Source organism: Enhydra lutris, unplaced genomic scaffold, assembly GCF_002288905.1.
Source record: "Enhydra lutris kenyoni isolate GAN:26980312 unplaced genomic scaffold, ASM228890v2 scaffoldscaffold2, whole genome shotgun sequence".
In the NCBI taxonomy this organism is placed as follows: domain Eukaryota; kingdom Metazoa; phylum Chordata; class Mammalia; order Carnivora; family Mustelidae; genus Enhydra; species Enhydra lutris.
The window spans coordinates 19,633,661-19,657,442 of NW_019154086.1; the positions used below are offsets into that span (position 1 = coordinate 19,633,661).

The following is a 23,782-nucleotide window of genomic DNA, read 5'->3' on the forward strand; positions in this document are numbered from 1 at the left end:
GAAATAATAATTGGCAGTCGGGCTGTAACTGGAAGAGTAGTTCACAAAGCAGCTTGCTAGAATCTCATTATATGGCCTTGCCGAATCTTTGAAGTAGGCTTTAAAGAGTCCTATCATGTAAGCCTGAACTAAGAAATGGACTTGGCTGCCACAGTTGACATTACATGGCACTGGCGTCTAAATCTCCCAGCGCGGTGAGTGGAGAATCCCAATGCAGGTGTGCAATGCTGCTATCACTCTCTCTTGCTACTTGGAAAACTTGAGGGAAGATGTTCCAGGGTGAGTTACTCTCTGACTCTAAATAAAAGAACTCTGATTTCTAACGCAGGTTACAGTTTGCTTGAGTCCTTAAGACAGAGTCAGTACTTGGGAGATTATCAAGAGGCACATTTTCAGTTCAGTTACCAGACATATCCAGAAGGCTCCATGTTATTTAAAGCACTCCAGTATTTTATGGCCACAGACAGTCACTTTGAAAACAGCACTTGCCAGTGTCTTATATGAATTTGATCTATGGAGGGCCCAAAATCTTTTGTCTCTCAGTTTCTAGAATTCCACCTTTGCCAAAAGTGGACTTTTAAAATAACAAACCTTGGAATCCATTAAAGGAACAGGTGTTAAAAAGTTGAATGCAAATGAAAGTATGTCCCTGACAAAACAATAAGAAAAGAAAAACTCACCATAGAACTTAGCTTATAGGGTGCTCTTATTCAGTTCCCCAAGATGGACATCAAGGAGAACTCACTTATGTCAGCATTCTCACTTGAGTGGACAAGATGGTTCTGGTGGATACTGGCTCTATGACCCACTGTCTTGCCAAGACACACAAATTTAGTGCATACCCAGGCCCTCTGGTTTTCTCTCCCTATCCTATGACCCTATAGGACCTTTCCCTACTCAATTTCTAGAACCCACCAACACCAGCTGTCGTCTCCCACTTTGTCCATAGGGACCCATCTGCCAGAAGAGCTGTTCTCTGTTCCTCACTGCCTCCACTGCCCACTTCTTACCCAGCAAATTCCTATGGGTCTGGCTCAGCCTTCCCTTTCTCCTTGAGACCTCTCTGGGACTCTATGGGCCTCTGTCTATAGCATCTTTCTTACTGACCAGGTGGTAGTAGGAAGTAATTATAAAAATAATCCATTTAAAACAACTTAAGGAGGGGGAGAAAATGTGGGGGGTGTATCAGAGATAGGGGCATAAAAATTCAGGGGTGTTTCATACAAGGAATCCAAAGGCAAAGAGTAAGTTGGGACTCTGTGCAGGGTTAGAACCAAAAACTAAAAAGGATCAGGAGTACAGGCAGCTTTCGTATGCCCATCTCTGGCTCTCTCACTTCCTGTCTCTCCTTACCCTCATCTCTGCTTTCCTCAATGCCTGTCTCTCCTTTGCCTCACTTCTCTTTCCTCCAATTGCTCTTTTGTCCTTTCTACTCCACAGACCTGCTTTGTCTCCATCTACATGCACGAGCTCTCACTTTTCTCCCTCCCCCACCAATCGCAAGATAGGGACCACATCCCACCCAGTTCAGCCGTCCAGCAGAAACCGACCAGTGTCTCTCGGCCCCAGCATTAGATGCAAAAGGGAATTTGATTCTGCGTGGTTCAGGTGTCCACTCCAGGTCTGATCAGCTGCGGCCGAGAGCAGAGCCACGTCGTGTGAGAACAGACCAAAACACCTGGGCTCTGCCACCAGGCCGCCCCCGACTGCAGCCCTTAGAACCCATGCCACTTGGAGCAGGTCAGCTGAATTTTTGCAGTGCATTTTTTCCAGCTGTGAAATGAAGATAATGAAAGCTAACCCGTGGAGTTATCTTAGGGACTGTGTGGAATACTGTACCTAAAGCGTTTGGCACCGTCCCAGATACATGTTGTTGGTCGGAACATCTTAGTGTCCACCCCCATGGGAATGGTGAGGCTGGAAAGACTATAGAAATTGCTGGGCTCAGCAGGGAGGTCCTGGGAGGCAGGGGTGTTCATTTATCTGTGCATTCCCAGCAGAGTGCCTGGCACACAGAAGGTATTTAACTCTGAGCTGCTGGCCGAATGGATAAAAGGATTGGCATGGGAAAGATTCAGGGCTCTCCCCGGATTCCTTCAGGCTTCTCACTGTCTGGGGCTTTTCCCCGTGTTAGCCTCTTCGGGATCTTCTTTGATAAGCAATGTGTCTGCATCCGTTTTTGGCTTGAAGCAGAATGCTGGGGCTGGATTCGAGAACCCATGAAACTCTAAAGAGATACCATGTGTGATTTATGCTACTGGGAGATTGGGGAGAAATGGTTAAAGGAAAAAAAAAATCCTCTCAGTATTTGAACAGAAGTTAGAAGGAAGGAAAAGCTGCCCAGTATACATAAAATTGGAGACATTGAGATGAATCAGGACTGAACCCCATAAATGTCATTTAGAAGAAAAAGCGTTCAGTGCTGAGAACAGGCACTAGTACCTGGATGAGCCCTGGGGCAGAAGGAATCCAGGAACTACCCCTCACCGGGGCAGCCTACAGGCCAGGAGTGTGCTGCCAAGAAACAGAGCATGCCCCTGCTTTCCAGATATTTCTCAAACTCCCTGGCAACACCCATTACATGCATCCTTTCAGGAACTTGGGAATCTGTTTCATCATCTACATCCCCCCCGCCCCCACCTCAAAAAAAGTGCCTCCTTTCACTTTTAGCCAGAAGCAGGTACCGAGTGGTCCTTGCAAGACCAGGACAGGATCTGGAAGGGGGAAGTCAGGCCAGTGAGCCCATGCCAGCCATCAGGGGAGTGCTTCTGCCTGCCCCGCTCCTGGCTCTTTCCGCCATGTTCAGCAAAACACGTCACACTCCATAGGCACTCAGAAATGTTGGGTGAATGAATGAATGAAAGCAAAGGCAAAGAAGGGACTCCTACGTAGTCACGTCTGCTCTAAGAAACCTCAGGGAGCTGGTCACCTAAATGTTAAGTCAGGAAGCACAGTACTAGCCAGGCCTACAGTGTGGGCACTGGCTTTTAGGAAGCAGAGTTGTCTTTGATCCTGTATCTCTCTTCCCTGGGGTTTTTGGGAGGAGGCTTTACTCTTAAGAGCAAAGATTTCCTAACTTGCTAACAGTTATGCTAACAGTAAAAATTTTAGAGCATGCCACATAATTACAATGTATTTTTTTTTTTAAGAGGGAGAGAACCCACACATAGGAGTTGGGGGAATGGGGGAAGAGGCAGAGGGAGAGAGAGAGAGAATCTTAAGCACGATGTGGGGCTCGATCTCACAACCCTGAACCGAAATCAAGAGTCAGACTCCTAACCGACTGAGCCACCAGGGGCCCCATAATTACACTGTATTTATTTATAAATCATGCATGTTTTCTACTACGCATATTATATGTTTTTTAAAAACACCTTAGAGGACATTAAAAAAGAATGCTATAAACAATATTTCAAATGCTTTGCTAGTCATGATGACTTCCATTTTTTACTACACAGCACTATAATCGCTTATGAGAAATTCAAAATTAATACCGGACATAAACCCATAGTTTCATATACTCTGTAGATTATTTCAGTACATTTTTTGGTAACTCCTGTCAGATCTGATTTATTCATCATTGTTTTGACCTCATTATTGATAAATAGCCCTGTGGGTCTGGTTGATATCATCTCTGCATTTTCTTGGGGTACGTGGTACATGAGTGGATTCTTAGCATTATCTTGCCCAACCTTTTCATTTCAGCAATATTTTAGGTCATGTGTGTGTCTTGTGGATTTGTGTCTTGTGATCTGGTAATATAATCTGCAAGCCCAGGTAACTGGTGTGCTCACAGGCACACACATAAATATGGCAGAAAGGGACAGTGTGGATGCGGACCTCTGGTGCTCTGCCCCTCCACCTGCGTCCGGCATTCCTGTCTTTCCCAGGGAACCCCCACTTCCTGTGTGGCCCTGAAGGCCCCTCACGCAGAAGCAAAAGGCCCCATGGTCAGTCCATATACTAAACAGTAGCAAAGTTTAACTTCTTTATTTTCTTAGTAAAACAGAAATGTGAATGTTTTCTTCCCACAGACCCCCAAGGGTCCATTTGAAGACCATTGTGCCTGTGTTGTGTGGAGGGTGACATTGCTCTGTGGTCTTTGCCTTCCTTCTCTAATCCTTGTCTAATGCTCCCCATGTGTTGTGCCCCCTCAGACGTCTGGAGAGAAGAAGAGATCTGGCCACAGTGACAGCAATGGCTTCGCTGGCCACATCAATCTCCCAGACCTGGTGCAGCAGAGCCACTCCCCAGCTGGGACACCAACTGAGGGCCTGGGGCGCGTCTCCACCCATTCCCAAGAGATGGAATCTGGGACTGAAGTAGGTGCTGGGCAACAGCCTCAACAGCTCTGTTCTCACTGGGTCGGGAGAGGGGAGGGATGGGAGGTGGGGAGCCGGCTTCAGGAATGAGGCCTCGCTAAGCTCCCTGAAATGTGTTCAGTTGGTTTCTATTACATAACTACTTCTACAAATACTTTAATAGGGGAAAATCACAGAAGCACAGCAGTAACTGTTATCAGATATCATCTGGCCCCAAACCTATTTTTACAGATGAGAATATTGAAGCTCAGAGAGGTTAAGTGACTTGCCCAAGGCACACAGCTGGTTTGTGACAGATCTCTGTAGAACTGGGATTTCCTATCCCCAGGCCAGTGGTAGAAACTTCAGCCTGTAGAGATCCCAAGGCCAAGTTGAGGTTCATGTTTACATCAATTGAGTCAGACTAAGTTGGACCTAGAATGAGGTTGGAATTTTTTGTTAAATGAAAGATAAAAAATCAATAGATAGGTTCTCTGAGCATTCCTCTTCCTGAACTCCAAATTGCATGAAAAAGGGAGAACTGAGAAACTATCTTTCCCATATAGAAATAGTCCCCGGAAGTAGCGTGAATAAATCCAGTCGGCTAGGCAGTGCTCGTAGGGGTGGTTATCCAGGCTTGAGCGGTGGAGGAGTCCGTGGTGCTTGGTCATTGCCGCACGAATAGTCCCTTGAGTCACACGGACGCCCTGAAGCTAATGACGAAGCTCGCGCAGTGGTGTTTTTGATACTGTCCACACACTTTTTATGATACACCCTTTGGATTCTAAAGCTCTTGAGCAGACAAGCTTTGTCTGCCCCAAGGGAAAGAGCACAGAGGTGCGTTGCAGGGTGCAGCATCTCCTCTCGTGACTTCACGTGGTGTGGACAGGTGTTCTCTGCCTCAACACCTCTCGAGGGACCAGAAAGAGCCCCAAGGGATTGGACTCTGGTTCAGATTCTGCTGCTGCTCCAGTTCTGAGTGGGAGTATTAGTACTTGCCCCACCTCCTTCACAGACCTCTTCGAAAGATCGAAGGAGAGAACGTATGTGAAAGTTCCAAGAGGAGCTAGACTGTATGTTCGGGACAAAATGCTGTCGCGTGGACATGCTTCCTTAGTTGGTTGCCGGTGGGGTCCGCTTTCCTTCAGATCATGTGGTCAAAATGAGGTTGTTTTTACTTCAGAGGAGAGATGAGCTCTGTCACCGCGGTCATCTTTACCATATGGCCCCAAATGTAATTTGCTCACTGAAGCTCTTACGGTCTGACAATTAATGGGGCCCTCGCAAAGGCACATGGTGAGTAACCAGCCGAGACCAGGAGAAGCTGGAGAGAGAGGCACACACTTGGACTCGGGGTTTAGAGTGTGAACAGCTAAACAGATGGAAGAAGCGGTTATCATTTTAAAGCCCAAGTAAAATATTCCTGGCATCGTTCATTCCTATAGTGTTTGTTTAACTGCTTTTCTTAATCCTCTTGCATATTGGTTAGTACGGCATGGGGAGCAGCACTAAGGCCTCCTTCACCCCCTTTGTGGACCCCAGAGTGTACCAGACGTCTCCCACTGATGAAGAGGAAGAGGACGAAGAATCATCAGCTGCAGGTAAGCTAGAAGGCCTGGATGTTTTAGAAACAGCTTAGGTTTCCTTTCTGATAAGAACTGATAAAGAAATGAATTATTGGTCCTGTAGTTAAGCCATTTTCTGCTTAGGTTTTGCCTTAAAGGGAAGTTGGGTTTTGTTTTGTTTTGTTATTATTATTATTTTTTTTTTCCTTAGGATTTCTGAAACTATTTCTTTCTCTCCATTTTTTTTTTTTTTCCATCTCTTCTATTTTGCTTCTGGTAGGAACCCAGAGGTATCCAGGGGCCCTGGGAAAAGCTGTTCCTCAGAGACCTCCAAACTTACCACATACTTCTCAAAAGCAATTTCTGGGTACAATGCTGTGCACGCAGTAGACACTTAATAAGTGCGTGTCGAGTTGTGTTGGGTTCTAGGTGTGTGCTTCCTATTGCCCAGGACTGGCTGCTTTAGGGCAGAGTCCTGCTTTCTGGACTTATGCAACTCACTAATCATCAGGGGAAGCTTAGGCCAGTTTGTCAGTTGATGAGACAGGATTTTAAAAAATAAATCTTCCTATGTATGCTATAGTAAATGGTGTGTTCAGTTTTGTGAGATGAATATCTATTTTCTAAACTACCCAAGTCGTATCCATAAGTCTGTTTTACTAATGGATAAAATACTGCTTCTGTGAATGACTTACACTGTATTCTACTAAAAAAAAAATGTATAAAATGTGCATAGTTGCAGAGTTGCCCTGCCTTTTCTATAATGCCCACTAAACAAGGAGAAATTATAGCGTTTTGACATGCCTTCTCCATATCACCACTGGTTTTTTAAGATACCACTGACTTCTCTGATTCTTTTTTTCAAAGCTCTGTTTACTAGCGAACTTCTTAGGCAAGAACAGGCCAAACTCAATGAAGCACGAAAGATTTCAGTGGTAAACGTAAACCCAACCAACATTCGACCTCATAGCGACACACCTGAAATCAGAAAATACAAGAAACGATTCAACTCGGAGATACTCTGTGCAGCTCTCTGGGGTAAGTGCTGCTTTTTACCACTCATTAATAAATCGACCCTCAAACCTTAAAACCCGGTGGAGCTTACCATCTGGAGAGCAATGGTTGAATCACGGCAGTCAGAGTTCCAACTCAGGACTGTCTTGGCCTCAGGAGAGATCCAGGAGCAGTTTTACATGTAACAAGAGCTGATACCCTCACTCCCAGGACAACAAGATCAGATTCAGAATGACCTCATCACATAATCATGGTGGGCTAAAGTCAGTAAGAGAACGAGCTGCCACTTACCACACACCGACTATGTGCCCAGCACTGTGTGATGTGCCCGCACTCAGACTCTGTGATCCTCTTGTATCCTGCAAGGGGAGGAAGAGCATCACCCCCAGTTCACAGCTAGCATCTTTGAGTGAATTTATAAAGGCTAGTAGTGGCAAGATAAACCTTGAAAAGGACAACAGATGATGAACTTTCCCTTGTAGTTCAAACATCAGCCTGCAATTCCTGTGGAAATGACGCCTAGGTTTTAGCTGACCTCAAGCTCGGTTTAGGTGGGGCGAGATTCTATCCAAGTCCTGGCCTGTGTTACTGCAAATGTTATATACTGACTAAGGAAGCGTGTGGCCCATCTGTATCCATCTAAAATAGCAGGCCTAGTTTGATGGAAGGAGTAAGGCTCTGTCCTCTGGAGAAGAGACAGGAGGCAAGATGGCCATGTTTAATATGCAATAATTTATGGACAAAAGAACAGACATTTATGTTACTCAAAAACTAGATGTACAAAAGCAAGAGAAGGTAGAGAGTTACTATTCATGAACATAGTCCGCGACACAGTGGCCCTCAGTGTGCATGTGTGCAGGCATGTTGCAGGGCAGGTGGGGGTTGATTTGCAGCAATTTTTAGGATGGCAGCTATCCAACAAGACCACTTACCTGCTAGAAATTTTGTAATAGGGATAAGTGCATGGGAGATGGGCTGGACCAGATTTAGATACCTGAGTGGTCCCTTACAGCTCTGCGACTCTCAGGCAGTTAACACCTTCACTGGCATTGGCTTGTCATTTCCCTGACAGCAGAAGCTTGAGCGTATGAGACATATGTAAACTTTGGTGTGAGGAGGAGGAAAGGCTTTTCTTCCAGTGAGGTATGGAAATGGGGTACTCTGCCGTGTGTTGAAGGTAGGTAGGCTAGAAATTCGTGCATGAACAGGGGTGGGGATGAACCTTGGGCAAGTCTTGAGGTGGGATTTACAGAGAGAGCCAGGACAGCCATGGGTGTTACAGGAAAGGAATAAAGGCTAATTGTGCTGGTGTAGAAGCTGTGCCCAAGGCTTCTCGGGAGAAGGATTCTATATAGCAGACAGTACCCGGCCAGAGGTAATGAATGCCGCTACCACTTTATAAAAGAAGACTAATCTTGTTACCAGAGGGGCAGTGATTTAATTACTGCAGCCAAGCCTCTACTTCTTCACTTCCTACCGTAGTACCTACTTGCCCATTAGTTTATAGTAACAAAGACACAGTTTCTTAGGTTTCACAGGGACCCCAGATACAGAAAGGCTGAAGCATATAAAAAGTCAGTCTTGGGGTGCGCCTTCAATTTGCAGGTGTGAACCTCCTGGTGGGAACAGAGAATGGCCTGATGCTTTTGGACCGAAGTGGGCAAGGCAAAGTCTATAATCTGATCAACCGGAGGCGATTTCAGCAGATGGACGTGTTGGAGGGACTGAATGTCCTGGTGACGATATCAGGTATGTTACTGGGATGTTGCTGGGAAGACCTAGACCTCCAGGTCTGCACAGGTAGGAAAGGCCATCACCTCAGTTCTGAAAAACTGTCCTCCCTGGCTGACAGTGATACGATAAATTATAGCAGTGTAGCCAGAGTGAGATCACCCCTGTATTGTGACTCTGGAGATACTCACCTCCGAAGGGAAACCTCTCACCTCTGAGCTCACCTCGCGATCTCTGAATCAGGCAGATGGACCACAAAGGCTCTGTGTTTAGGACTTAGCAAGGATCTTTTGAAGCCTGAGCTCTAGTACCTACTCCCGGGTAGAGAACATCAAAATGTAGGCTTCACGGATGGAAAATTTTGTAAGCAGAAGCTTCTCTGGTCTCTTTTCTCTCAAGAACTGTTCTAGCTTATACTCCATTGGCGTCTCAGCAAGCAGAAGCTGGCCCTTTGGGTGACTGAGTTTGCAAAGAGATTGGGGTGTGGGAATCATAACCACTACACTCTGCAGCTCTCTGGTTCCCAAAAAAAGCACTTTAAAGAAATATGGATACAGAAGTGAAGGCCTTATTACCGACAAGTTAACAACATAACCGGAAAGAGTCTGTGTTTATTGAAAGTTCTTTGCTTTCTGATGATGTTTGAAGGAGTTTAACAAACAATATCCCTTTTTTCCCCCGCCTTCCCGTCCCATCCAGTATGAAACCACCATACCTCTGCACATTAGAACCGCCTGAATGGATAGGAAGAACCCAGGATGCACCCAGGTGTGGGTCAGAATTGCTGGGAGTAGGCCCAGGGATCAATAGCTCCCATAGTGCCCGAGGTGTTTCTAACGTGCAGCCAAGTTTGAGAACCACGGCTCTCTACTGAGCCATTGTTTCACAAAGGGAAAACACAGGGCTACTGGGTTCAACCTTGAATAAATTTTAGCTCATGAGCCATACTTCTGCTTTGAAAAATTGCCTTCACTTGAAGCTACCGTCCCCTCTTTCTTCTGTCTTTCCACTGAATGCTTAGAGTTTCATCTCTTTTTATTCTCCCTCAAAAGAGTTAGGCGAGTAAATTCTTCTTGTATTATCATTTGAGCTTAATTCAGTGTAGTCTTTTTTTTCTTGTCAATTGCTTGCTTGATTGCTGTGCCACCAAATCAGAATTTATAACGTACATCTGCCACGCACCTACCAAAAGTGGAAACGATGCCAGAAAATTCAGTCAGACTTCATTACGTTGTGAGTGACATGTTCCCACTCTTTAAAAAGTAAACACCTCCTCTTATCATGAAGTATAGGTGGGGAAAGAAGAGAATGAAAGTAGGAGCAAATGATTCTTGAACTGCCCTCAGATCTGCTTTGGCACAGAAAGGAGGAAGCATTGGCCTTTCTGTCCATCCTAGCTGTTAAGATCAGTTCTGGGCCTTCAGCTACAAAAAGGAATAGTAACTGCACAGTGACTCCCTTAATTTATGAGTGTACCATCCTGTCAAATCCAGTGTGCAATGCTTTAATAAATTTTCTTCTTCTCATATATGTCACATCTATTAAATATAAAGCATCTTTTGATGCCTAAGAGAAATAAAGAGAAAATAAGTACTCAGGAAGTATAACCCCCAGGCCTAAATGTCTAATCACTTAGAAGAGCCACCACTCCCCCTCTCCGCTGCCCCTCGTGGAAAAGGAAGAACCACTCCAAGGAACATTCTTATCTAGTACTCAGATAATCTCACAGAGGATATTAAATTTTGCTCCTGTGTACTCCTCAGCATTTTTTTAAAGATTTTATTTATTTATTTGACAGAGATCACAAGTAGGCAGAGAGAGAGGGGGAGGCAGGCTCCCCGCTGAGCAGAGAGCCCGATACGGGGCTCGATCTCAGGACCCTGGGATCATGACCTGAGCCAAAGGCAGAGGCTTTAACCCACTGAGGCACCCAGGCGCCCCTACTCCTCAGCATTTTTAAGATGGTCTTTTATCGTTGAATTCCAACTCCAGAAGCACTTTACCAAAGGGAACTTTGGTTTTTCCCAAGTACATATCTTTTTCTTTACTATTTTTGTTTAAAATTTCTTGCAGTGATCTCAGAATCGTTAATGTGTCCACAGTTCTCCACCAAGCTCAGGTTGCCTTCATCAAAATTGTTTCTCTTGCCTCCTTATAATTATTTTGTTTTATTTTATTTTTATTTTATTTTATTTTATTTTATTTTTTGCTAGTCAGATAAAGTAAAACTAATCCCAGCTGTCATCTCCAAAGTAATAGGCAAATAAGAGGCTCCTCATTAACATATGCTGTTAGGTTAGAAGGTGGGGGAAAGACAGTGATGCATAAACATGTTAAAATGTCAGCTATCAACATCTCCTTTATGTAATTTGATCTAGAATGTTCTGGAACTCTGACCAACTATTCCGTTAAAGAATTAGGTCTTGACAGTGCCCTTTGCATTTAGAAGAGAGAGTAAGAGCAGCTTGCTCAAATAAGAAAAAACCTGAAGGTAAAGACAAATTATAAAATGGTGATTTGTCCAAAACACTTGGAGCTGTTGGCATAGACAACACTTTGATATTGCTGGGGACACTGGTTATTGTACCTTCACACACCTATACAATTATACATAAAAATAAATGAATAAAATAAAACAGATGAGGATGGACTGAGAGATAAGTCTGTCACAGGGGCTTGAAATTGGAGCTCTATTATTTCAACAGGAAAGAAGAACAAACTACGAGTTTACTATCTTTCATGGTTAAGAAACAGAATACTACACAACGACCCGGAAGTGGAAAAGAAACAAGGCTGGATCACAGTTGGGGACTTGGAAGGCTGCATACATTACAAAGTTGGTGAGTGTCAAGACATGGAATATTTTACTCAATCCTAATTACTCAGTTTAAGTTTCATTCCATTTGTTCTCAATTAGGTATTGATGATACAGTTGTTACCAGTTTGAGATATTGTTGAAACTTTTAAGTATACTTGCACTGTTCCCAAAAAGTTGGATTGATGAAGTTCTAAGAGTGCATTTGGACTCAAGTCCTATGCTCCAGTTTAAACATTTATATCCACTCCCTCCCAAATACCCATTAAAATGACAGTGAAGGAATAAAAATGCCCTAAACCCACAAGGACAAAGGGACCAGAAGAAGAAAAACCAGCAACAAGATACGTCAACAGAATTGAACAAGAATAGTTGGATGATGAGTAACTAACCTAGATGACCAGGAAATGCTCAATTGTATGTCTAAGTTATCAAGTTCAATCCAACCACTTAACAGAACCCAGAAAGGCCCAAGATCTGAGGCCCCAGATGTTATCTGAGATGGAGGTATATGGTGGAACGAAAACAGAAGGATTATTGGAAGGGTGATGAGCCACGACTTCTCTCCCACTGCAGTGGAGGAGGAAAAGTTGGCATGGCCAATCTGAATTGTGGGAACATGGAATTGCCAGGACCCACACATACACACACACATATCCCTTCTTTTCCCGTTTAGCGCCCATAATGTTGTCAGCCATACTTATATACCCAAGCAAGAGACTGAAAGATTTGTCTTTGGAGAAACAAAATGGCCAGAAAGAAAAGATGTCTAGGTACTAACATTGGCAGTGCATGGGAAGCTTGCTATGTGACCACTGAAACCTGAAGCCCAGCAGTGGGTAAGCCCACCTGCACTGGATGCGGGGACATCCAGCAATAGGAAGGAAACTTTAACAGAAAGAAAGGACTTGAGAGGAGCCAGAGCTAATGAGGAATGGAAAAAATTTAAGAAGAAACTCTAATAACTTCAGAAAGATTAGAAAAACTATTTCCAGAAGTGAAGACTAGACCATTAAGAAGGACACTTGGAGCAGGGTCAGTGGAGGTCAGAGAGCAAGGGGAAAATCTCAGAAACTTGAATATATTGGCAAGCAAAAAAAAAAGTGTAATAGATGTATCAGAAGATAAAGATGAGACATCTCCTAGAAAGTAGGACCAGAAGAAAGGAAAAGGAGACAAAAGGCAAGAAGGTAAAAGATCAGTCCAAGTGCTTCAAAATCTAAGTAACATGAGTTTAGAAAAAAGAGAAGATAACAATTAGAAAGAGAAGAAAGTATCAAACAAGTAATATAAGAAAATTTCTAGAACTAAGGACTCGAAGTCCCAAGTTAAAAGGATTCACTGTGAATACCCATTATAGTGAATGAAAAAAAAAAAAAAAAGACTCAAAGGAAGATATATTAACATGACATTTCAGTACCCAGGAAATGAGGTCCATAAAGCTTCCATATTATAATTAAATAAATAAACAAATAGTTTATAAATCAGGGGGCTTGAGATTTAGCAGCAATACTACAAGCTTAGAATATGATGGAGCAAAGCCTTCAAGTAGTATTTTATAACCCATCAGTATTAACCAGGTTCTCAAGAGAAACAGAGCTAACAGTATACACACATACATATGCGCACACACACTGGGGGTGTGTGTGTATAAGAGGTATATACATACATATATGGGTTTGTAAATGTACTCTCTATATAAAGTAGTTTATTACAGAAGTTACCTCACACGATTATGGAGGCTATGAAGTCCCAAGATCTGTAGTTGGCAAGCCGGAGACCCAGAAGAGCTAGTCTCTCAGACCCAGTCTGAAGTCTGGAAAAGACCAATGTCCCAGCTCAACAGTCAGGCAAGAGGTGTCCTCTTAATTTGTCGTTTTATTCTGTCGGGTCTGTAATCGACTAGATGAAAACCATCCACACTGAGAGGGCAGTCTGCTCTCCTCAGTGTACCCACTCAGATGTTAATATGATCTGGAAAAACCCTCATAGACACACCCAGAACAATGTTTGACCAAATATCTGGGCACGTTGTGGCCCAGTCAGGTTGACACATAAAAATTAGCCATCACACCATCAAACCATCAGTCAACTTTGAATGTAGTATGAAGACATTTTCAGACGTGCAGAGGCTCACAACATTTATGTTCCATACACTGGTTCTCAGAAAACTACTGACTGATGTATTCCATCAAAATAAAGGCATAAATCTAGGAATCCAGATTAAAAAATGAAGAAAATACCCAGAATGATGGTGAAGGAAATGTGGGTGGCAACTCTGTCATAGGCCTAGAGAGAAATCAGGAAATCAGTCAAGGTAGAGTGGGACAAGGGAGTATTCTAAAAGGGGTGCCTTCAAGGAAAATAAAATGTCATGAATAGATTACCTGCTACATTTGACCACATTGAAGGCATTTACAGTGCTAGCAGGATGTCTACATGTGCTTAGAGACAGATACATGGAAAAGAAGGAAGTGGGGGGGAATGAAAAACGAGAAAGAAAATGTAATTGTGGCATGCTATATGCCTCAGCTGTGAACAATAGTCATTTCAACGTGGGATCTTGATTTAACCAAAAATTTGAACTGAAACTATATCAGTGGTGTGGGGGAGGAAGAAACGTGTGTGTGCATGTGAGAGAGAACTAGAGAGAGGAGACGGTTATAAGAGACTAACTCCTTCCCATGCTCTCAAGTCAACAGATATCTCCAGCTGAAAAAAAAATCAAGAAATAACATTATAAGCATATTATTTAGAAATATGGACGTCAATAGCCAAGGAAGTAGCTGAAAGTATATTAAAAGACAGAATATGTAAACAGCAAGGGCACACTAAAGAAAAAGAGCTCAGGGAGCAAGAATTTGGTTCACTGCCATGGGCTGTCCAGTTTCCTTTTGGACACCAGTATTCCATTCATTCAACTATTCTACGAAGGAGATGACTGCCACATGTACTGTCTTAGCCTGTTCAGGTTGCTAGAGCAGAATACCATGAACAATAGGAATTTCTCACAATTCTGGAGGCTGGGAAGACCAAGGTCAAGGTGCTGGCCGACTCATTGTCTGCTGTGGGCCTGCTTTCTGGTTCATACACAGCAGTCGTTGCTACAACCTCATGCAGTGTTTGGAGAGGGGGATCTCTCTATAGGCAGTAACCACTTATAAATCCCTAATCATCGGAATTCATATTTGGATAATAAGCAAACGGCCCCCTTTACATGTCTAGCCATTTGTTAATTTTTCTACCATTTGGCCATACTAGCTCTCAGCTTCTAGCACGTGGGTGACTATAAAAGCCAGGGAGGGGAACGTGAAGGTGACTGTGCAGGTTCTTATTACAATGAATAAGTCACATCTAGACCTAGTGATTAAAGAGAGTCCTAACCCTTCAGATGAAGAAAAGAGCCTTCAGTATAAAGCAAAAGGCCCCCAGTATTCTGAAGACGGAGTGCTTTAAAGAAAGTTCAGTCTGTTCTATGAGCAAATCCCCCACCAAGAGCGGCGTATGTATTTACATATGCAAACCCCTGAGTGCGTTGGTATGCCTTCTCAATTTATCATTTGTCTATTACAGTTAAATATGAAAGGATTAAATTCCTAGTGATTGCCTTAAAGAATGCTGTGGAAATATATGCCTGGGCTCCTAAGCCGTATCATAAGTTCATGGCATTTAAGGTAAGTGGGCATGTGATTACCTAAAAAAGGTGTTTTTTTTTCTTTTTTGGTTTGCACCAGTTAACAAAGTGGTCTGTCTGGCACATCGACTAACGCCAATTTCTCTATATATAATAAACCCCTTTTAAAAGTATCGGAACTCTTAGGCTTATTATTCCAAAAGCAAAGACTAAGCACTAATAAATGCCATCAAATATACTGGGGGTGGGAGATGAGTGAATGTAGAAAAAATTGGGGGGTGCCCTCCTCCATATCAGGTCAACAAATCATCGTCTCCTAGGGGCATTTAGTATGGGATGGCTACTGGGCAAAGCATTAATTCTGATATTAGGCAATGAGAGTCATTATAAAGGCACCTAACTAGGGTAATCTCTGATAAGTCATCTCAAAAAGGCAGGCCAACCGCAGCACTAAATCTCAAGGATGAACCGTGTCTCCAAATCTTGTCATCCTTATAAGCCTTTGGGGTAAAGTCCCAACAACTCACATGATGCGCATATATCCCCAGTGCTGTTGGACTCCTCTGAAGTAAATACTGAATGTAGTTCATAAGGAAATGGCTTAGTTTCTCTGCATTCCGCTTTTTCCTTTTTGACCTTATCTGAGTCTGGACCCGCCATGGTTGGATTGGACACCCGTGAGTGGGATGAGGATATGCTAGAGCACTGGACCCCAGCTCATGAAAGTGGACCCCCAAATGTCACAAGGACCAGTCTGTGCAGGCACTTGGACGTATACAGAGCTGCAGATTCTATCCGGAGCCCAAGTGAATTTGTCATCTGTTCCCTGTCTCTCTCTGCCCACTTTCTTCAGAGCACATTGGCCCTCACTTTTTCTCCCCACTCTTGTGGCTTTCATCTTCCTTTGACCCTTGATATATTCTTTCTTGCCGCTTATGCCATGTGAGGCCAGAAGCTGCCTTGGGAGCACTATGAGGTGCTCTTTGAGGCTGTCTTGTTCCCTTAGTGATGTGCTCAGGAAGATAGATCCATTGGTAGAAGTGGGCTTCCTCCATTCCCCACTTTGATGGAGAGAAATTTTTAGACTGTATTAGGTTAGTTACAACACTAACACTTAAAAGTTCAATTGGTGCTGCCGTTGTGCCCAAATCTAGGTCCACGAAAGTTGTTCACTCAAGGTCCGGTTCGGATTCCGGTTTGGAAGTTACTGCCAGCCTTGGTGCATGAAAGGGTGCAAAAGGCTATGTTCTGTTTACCACACCCAGCCTGGCAGGAGGACAGTGCAAAAGCCAGGACTGGAACAAGAGGGATGGGAGCCTCCCCTACTGTGAGACTCCACTAGCAAAAGCTGAAGAAAAGGCTCCATTGGGTGGCAGTGGCATTATAGCTGAGTCACTTGTGGTTTCTTCTCTCCCAGACATCAAGGCCCAGTAAAAGTAGACTGTGCTTAAATAATGGCAAAAGAAAACAGAGGAATGCTTGACAGCTACTTGGGGCTTGGGCTCTGGATTAAAACACATGGAACCTTAATAAATTTGGCTAGAGCTCTCTTTTTTCCTTCCTACTTAAGCTGAACTAGCCAACGTAAGCCATGAGTCTTGTGATGTTCCAGCCTTCCCCTCCCTTCTCTATTGACAATGGTATGTTTAAGGGTACCAATCTGATGCCCACTCACTCACTCACTGAAGGAAAATCAGAACCAGAGTGTGCGCATTAATTCTGAACAGACTCAGCACAGAGCTAGTCCAGCTGCCCACCCCACGCTGTCTCTGAAAGGGTCACAGCCATGTGAGGGCCTGGTGTTCCATGGGAAAGAAAGGGGCCAAAGAGATGGCTGGGCCTTCTCCAGAAGGAAAAGGCCAGAAATAAACAGGAAAGAACAGCGGCACCCAGATGCCAAGTTCTTCAAGGATAACAATGCTGTTGAAATTGACAACTCTAAACCAATTCTCTGCCCTGGAGGACAAGGAGTGGAGAAGGGGCCACCGATGGGTGCTAGACCTTTTCTTCCTCCTAGAGCCAGAATACAAATAGATCTAAAGCTGTAAGAGAAATCTGCTGGCTTTTCAATGTAAGAAAGCCAGACATTAACTTCCACCAGGCTGTGGCTAAAAGAAACAATGATTAAGATAACCTCTTTGAATGATGTGGACACTCATTGGGTGCTTTTTAAAGTCTTTTTCAGATCTCCAGCACAAGCCACTGCTTGTTGATCTCACAGTAGAAGAAGGCCAAAGATTGAAGGTTATTTTTGGTTCACACACTGGTTTTCATGTAATTGATGTTGATTCAGGAAACTCTTATGATATCTACATACCATCTCATGTAAGTTCTCGAGTTCTACAACAATGTGCATGTAGAAAAGGATTTGTTTTTGCATCTTTTTGTGGAAGTCAAGCTAATTTCTACTAATTGGTACAGCAGATGGACTAAAAAGGCTAAAAGCCTTCACTAAATAGACAGTGCTTTCGATACATAAAACATGGGTGTAACTGATCTTTATGAATGCTTGAAACTGAGTAACAGGTAACAGCGATTCTTCACCATTTACTAGACATGTTGTCTTATTGGACTTTGGATTAAAATACATATGACATTTTTCCTTCAGGGGCATAAATTGTGTTTTTTAAGCAAGAGTACATAGATGACGTCCTATTTTCAGCTTTTGAAGGGAGGCGGGTTCATGTGACTTGGGAAGTCAGTGGTCCCCTTTTGCTGTCTTTATTGATCTCTTCAACTTGAGGGGGTGTTGTGTAGTAGAATCAGACACTGGAGGCTATCCTGGCGCTAGCATGTATTCACTTTGCAACAATGGGCACATTAGAGAGTCTCACCAGTCCTCAGCTTTCCCATCTGTAAAATGGGAATAAAAGGACCTATTCCAGAGGCTTATCATCAACATTAAATGAAGTAATACCTCTAGATACTTAGCACAAACCCCTGCAAATTGTTGTATGAACATTACAACACTGGAACACTGCCTAAAACCTGACGGTCAAAGAGAAATATGGCCCGTGGTGTCACTTCTTAGGATGGGTGCAGTGTAAGTCATCTTTCCTGCACCTGATCCCAAGGCCAACATACAGTAGACACCGTCAGGAGAGTCTGAGGCCTGATCTGTTGCTGATTGGTATTTTGAGAGTTTATAAGCTTTACTGCAAAAAAGTGTGATGATTGAAAAAAGTAGTTTCAGTACATCACACACACATATGCACACGCATACACACACAAACACAGTCTCTTTCACACGTGCACAGTGTTCCGCGCTGCATCCTAGCTTTTCACACGTGTGTGCATGTGTACACAGGACACACAGCTCCCGTGCTTGGTGAGGTGACTGGGGCATCACTGTGATCACCCTCGGTCCTCTCCTCTCCCCGCCAGGCACATAGCGGGCTGCCATGACAGCCTTAGCCCAGGGACCCCAGCAGCACTGCATCTCCTCCTACGGCAAGTCCATCTACACTGATTCCAGTAGCATGACTTTTTTTAAATGACCAGTCATTTTAAATGTTTTCTCAACAAGCCATTCATTGGGCTTATTCTGTCATTTGGGCACCCAGATAAATAGTCCATGTTGGACGCTCAGAGCCTATTTGCTGGCGTCCGTTTGGGTCCCACCCTTTGACCTTGTGTCAGCTATTTCCATCAAATTCAGCTGGTTTGCATTCCCCTCGTCTTTTTTTAGAAGTAGATGGAAGTAGATTTTTTATTGTCCGTGAGACACGGGCTCAAATCCCAGTTCTACCACCAAAGACCGAGGCAGCTCTGCTCAATCTACATTACCCCTCTGACGTGCACACGCCTCGCCTCGTCTGTAGAGGGTGTTCACCACGGGAACCCTTCTAAGAACCAGAGATGTTGTATGTAAAGAGCCCAGGGCTCGGCACGTAGTAGGTGTTCCCTACTTGCAGTTGTTTTTTTGTAGGAACAGGTCATTGATTCTCGACTTAGTGCCTAAGTCTGTATTTGTATACCGGGCTATGTGACAGGTCAGTGGTTAAAGTCAGCAAAGCAAAGCAAAATGTCAGTCTCTAGAATGAAAATGGTGGCCGGGGGTGGGGGGAGGGGATCATCTTTTTTGCCATCTTAGAGATGCATAGCCAAGACGCTGTTGTATTTTTTAAAAGGAATAATGCCTGGCCTTTCTTTGTCTCCTAGATTCAGGGCAATATCACTCCTCATGCCATTGTCATCTTGCCTAAAACAGATGGAATGGAAATGCTTGTTTGCTATGAGGATGAGGGGGTGTATGTAAACACCTATGGCCGGATAACTAAGGATGTGGTGCTCCAATGGGGAGAAATGCCCACGTCCGTGGGTAGGTTAACCATTCCTTATCTCCTTCAGCAGTTACACCCCCCAAATGAAACGAAAGTCAAGAAATGTGAAACAACCATTTGATTCCACAAAAAAAAAAAAACAAAAAAAAACAAAAAAAAAACAAAACAAAAAAACAAAAGTCTGTGAATAACACTTGTAAGACTTGCTTTGTCTGTTTATCTCAAGTTGTTTGTCATTTTTGTGGTTAAGATGTGAACAGATGCTGTGAGTTATTGCCCATCTAATGTTTTTAATGCAGTTTTGGAAATTCCTTTTGACAGCCTACATTCATTCCAATCAGATAATGGGCTGGGGCGAGAAAGCTATTGAGATCCGGTCAGTGGAAACAGGACATTTGGATGGAGTATTTATGCATAAGCGAGCTCAAAGGTTAAAGTTTCTATGTGAAAGAAATGATAAGGTAAATCCGTTTCAACATTTGCATTAGTGTTTGCATTTTAAGAGACCACCAGGTACCTGTGAAACCTTCATTTTCCTCTATACTGATTTGAATCACATCTGTGTTAAACAATCAATATTCTCTTGAAATGGCATTATTTGGTTTGATTCATGTGAACCCTCAAAATATATTATTTGCATATTTAAAAAGACATTAAAACTTCTAAGAATTTCTTGTAAACTCTTAGCAACTTTTGTGGCCTGCAGGCCTTATGCTGACTCAGCAGACACCCCAAATTCTCCTACACATTGGGAGAGTTGGCCCATCGTTAATCACTCACAGTGGGTCAGCTTCACACTCCACTTTGAGACTTTTCACAAAGTCACTATGGGGAACCCAACCCATCACATTATATTCACCTTTAAATGTAAAACATTTGACACGGAGAAATACAAACTTTTAAAAAAATGTCACCCATTCCTTAAGAAATGCTCAGTCGCAAACTCAACTAGTGCCATGTCCTGTGTCATTCCAGCCATGTTTCTTCTGAAGTGTCATAGGGGGACTGTTTTGCAGTGAAATTGGTGGCGTCCGTCTGGCATGATCAGTCACCTCGGAAGGGTACTCTGCAGCAGTACGGCTTCTCCCTTGCCCTCCCTGTAGACTAACCCAGAGTTTTTAGTCGCTAAGCTGTGCTCATTTGTGAATTTATCCTTTGGGGCTATGGCCAACTTAGAAATGCTGTCCCCAAAGAGCAGGCCTGAAACACCTAGAGTAAAGAATGTGATGGGTTGAACAGATGTACATCTCTTGGTCCATCCTGGTTCCTCAGAGGCCAGACCAGTCTTAGTCCAACCCTGGGGGTGAGTCTAGACTATATTTGACCCTGGCCAGCTACTCTGACCCAGTGCAGTCTGTGTAGACAATAACTGTGGGTGCCAAGGATGGTTCCAGGGCCTTCCCAGAGTATGCCAGGAAATAGACCTGACCCCTATTAAAACTCCAGGCCCAGCCCAGTCTCTGGGGATCGATCGTAAGACTAGGAGTGATCTCGGTATAGATCCTCACACTCCAGTTCCTTGACGACCCGCTCCAGGAAGCCAGTTCTAAGCCATGCCCACACCCTCTGGAGCAGGCAGGGACCACACCAGTATCTGGGGCCCAAGGTTCAGAGCCCAGGGTGCACACAGCCTGGAGAGAACAGCAGCCCTTTCTTCCCCTGCCCCCACCCAGTGTGTTTCCATGGGTCTTCTGTGCTTCCCCATTTTAATTCACTGACCCCAACAGTAGTTATACTTACATATGTAGCATTAGCTGAATGACAAGCATTTCCCCCCAGAACTTCTTACGAAGTTGTTGTTGGGAGAGACAGCATTCTTCTGAAGGAGTTGTGGAAATAAAGTAGCAGAGACTTTACACTAGTGACAAAAGTAAATGCCTTGGACCAAAGTTTGGTGTTGGCTAACTAAGGGCTAAGCCACAGCCCAGAATATTATTTTCCCAGGGCAGTGGTTCACTGACATTCAAGCAAGCAGTAACCCAAATTTTGCTTAGTTGTTTGATAAAATGATTTAACAGACCCAGACCTAATGGACTGTGGTTCTGTTTATTAATGCCATCTCTCCTTTGGCCTAGGATATGCCTGCACCAGCAGACAAGCCAAGAGTTAACTCTTGATATACCAAAGTGAATAAGCATGAAACAACTTACCTTATCTGATCACACTATTTTTTTTTTTAATTTAAAAAACTGATAACTGAAGTTATATAGTAGTCGATAGGTCCAAAATTCTGCCCCTCCCCTGACCTTGGGAATTTGAAAGGATTCTCTAAAGGCCTAAAGTCTGCCCTATCGTCAGTATGGGGGAAAGAAGGGAAGCCTCTATGGTTTTCCAGAGATTAAGGACCTGTTATGTCCTAGGCCCAAAATCTAGCACATTACCGAGCATGAAACTCCCTTTTAAAATATGAGCATCCTCAGGGATGTTGCCAATCAAGATATAGCCCCTCCCATGTTCCTGAAGGCCCGTACCATAATACATAACAGTCACAATCAAAGTAATCAAGTCAGGAGTGTGTACAGAGGATGCACTGTATTCAAAGGCACTTTTATAAACACCAGCCATTGAGTCTTAAGAGCTAACACATGGCAAGGATAGGACATGTGAGAGGAAATGGATGGACGGTTGAAGAAAAGAGGAAAAGAAACCATGCAGTTGAACTAACTTCTTTTTAATTTCAAACAGGTATTTTTTGCATCCGTGCGATCTGGAGGAAGTAGCCAAGTGTTTTTCATGACCCTCAACAGAAATTCCATGATGAACTGGTAACAGAAGAGCACTTGGCACTTATCTTCATGGCGTTGTTTCTAATTAAAAAGAACATAACTCATGTGGACTTATGCCAGTCTAGAGGCAGAATCAGAAGGCTTGGTTGAACATACCGCTTTCCCCTTTTCTTCTCCCCCAACCCGTCCTAGTACAGTCCACAGTCCATCTTTCAGTGTTGCAGCCTGGTTGAGAAGGTGAGAAAAAGGTAGCAGGAATTTCCAGGAGATCCCCAAGAATGCTGCGTTGTTTGTGGACAAAGATGGACCATGTGCCCTTCGGAGTTAGGGATAGAAACAAATATTGTGTGCTCTTATGATTAAGCTGTGTTATGGTGGGTTTTGAGTTTTGTTTTTGTTTTGTTTTTCTACCTTTTTTCTTTACCCCCTTACTTTGTAAGAATGGGGAGAGAGTGCATACTGAAAAGATGAGTCTGTTTTTAATTCTGTCTGCCTGCTAGCTATAACTATACAATATGTTGTAAAGTTTCCAATTTCAAATGGTGAGAGACAGCACAATAAATGTACCTTATCTCCTTACACTGAAGGCCATAATTGCATAGTGGGGTAATTTTAGAACTCTTTTGCCTTCACCAACCCAAAGGTTGCTTTTTGATAGCAACTGGCTAATGAATTTTTAAAAGAGAAGAAAAATACTAGTTTTCCCCTCTTTGGGGAAATAGATTTTAAATGGCTAAACTACTAGCCTTAGACTAATAAAATCAACTACCATTTTTGTGAGTCTGACAGGCCCTATTTTTATATGGCCCTGTGCAGAATGGAATGTGTTGAATGGGATAGTAGTGCCATTGAGTTGAGTAGGCTCTAGCGATTGAGGGACTCTGTAACACAACTTTCCCTCAGCTATTATGCAACAGATCAGGGCAAAAGATGGGATGACTGACGGGGTTGGACAAAAAGAGCTCCTGGGAAACAAACTAAAAAAAAAAAAATTTATATATTATATCCATATATATATATATATATATATATATATATATATATACACACACACATTCTTTTTTTAATGCACAAAGCCTCTAGCTAAGAGGTCACTGGCTTTGGGCTTCATTAGGAGTGAGACTGTTGAGTTCTTTCTGGGAATTGGGGAACGAATGACATCCAGACTCTGGTCATTCCCAGCTTTCTCCTGAGGGTGCCACTTTCTCAAGATGAAAACTGTGACTGAAAAAATAATAATAATAAATGTTTCTGAGCTGCCTGTGTTCTCTCTGGGTTGGTGAGAGAAGGGACTAGACTACTAAGCCTGCCTGAGACACAGCAGGCATCATTGGTTCAGAGTTTATAGAACTTAAAAGCAAGGCTTTGGCCAGAATTCTGAGACCCTAATCATTTTCCCTTCCTCCAAATTACCCAACATACGGTAAACAACATTTGTGCAGAGATATGTATGTATTTAGTTCAGGTTGACTTGTGTCCTTATAAACTCTTACTCGGATGATTTTGAACTTTGACGTGACTGTCTGGGTTTTTTTTTTTCCAAAGCTACAAGCATGGCCGCCTGTGGTATCGAGGTGTTGCAAAACGATATGTGTTGCGCTTCCTGTTTTAACCTACCTCGTTTCGTTTGTTTTGTTTCACTGTTCATCGCAGCAGTGTTATCTCCAGGAGACATATAGAGAGCTCAACTGGCAATCTCAGGTGTATTTCATA

The 23,782-nt window shown here is 43.4% G+C and overlaps 1 protein-coding gene across 1 annotated transcript in view; it reads left to right on the plus strand.

Moving 5' to 3' along the window:
• Positions 1–23,011, plus strand: part of LOC111147583 (TRAF2 and NCK interacting kinase) — a 381,965-nt gene extending 358,954 nt beyond the window's left edge. The window contains exons 24-33 of the mRNA XM_022503698.1: positions 4,158–4,322; positions 5,791–5,902; positions 6,734–6,904; positions 8,486–8,629; positions 11,317–11,451; positions 15,000–15,100; positions 17,236–17,385; positions 19,222–19,381; positions 19,665–19,804; positions 22,029–23,011. Of these exons, the coding sequence (XP_022359406.1) occupies positions 4,158–4,322; positions 5,791–5,902; positions 6,734–6,904; positions 8,486–8,629; positions 11,317–11,451; positions 15,000–15,100; positions 17,236–17,385; positions 19,222–19,381; positions 19,665–19,804; positions 22,029–22,112 (1,362 nt within the window). The 3' untranslated portion in view covers positions 22,113–23,011. The remainder of the gene's footprint in view (positions 1–4,157; positions 4,323–5,790; positions 5,903–6,733; positions 6,905–8,485; positions 8,630–11,316; positions 11,452–14,999; positions 15,101–17,235; positions 17,386–19,221; positions 19,382–19,664; positions 19,805–22,028) is intronic.
• The last annotated feature ends 771 nt before the right edge of the window (positions 23,012–23,782 follow it).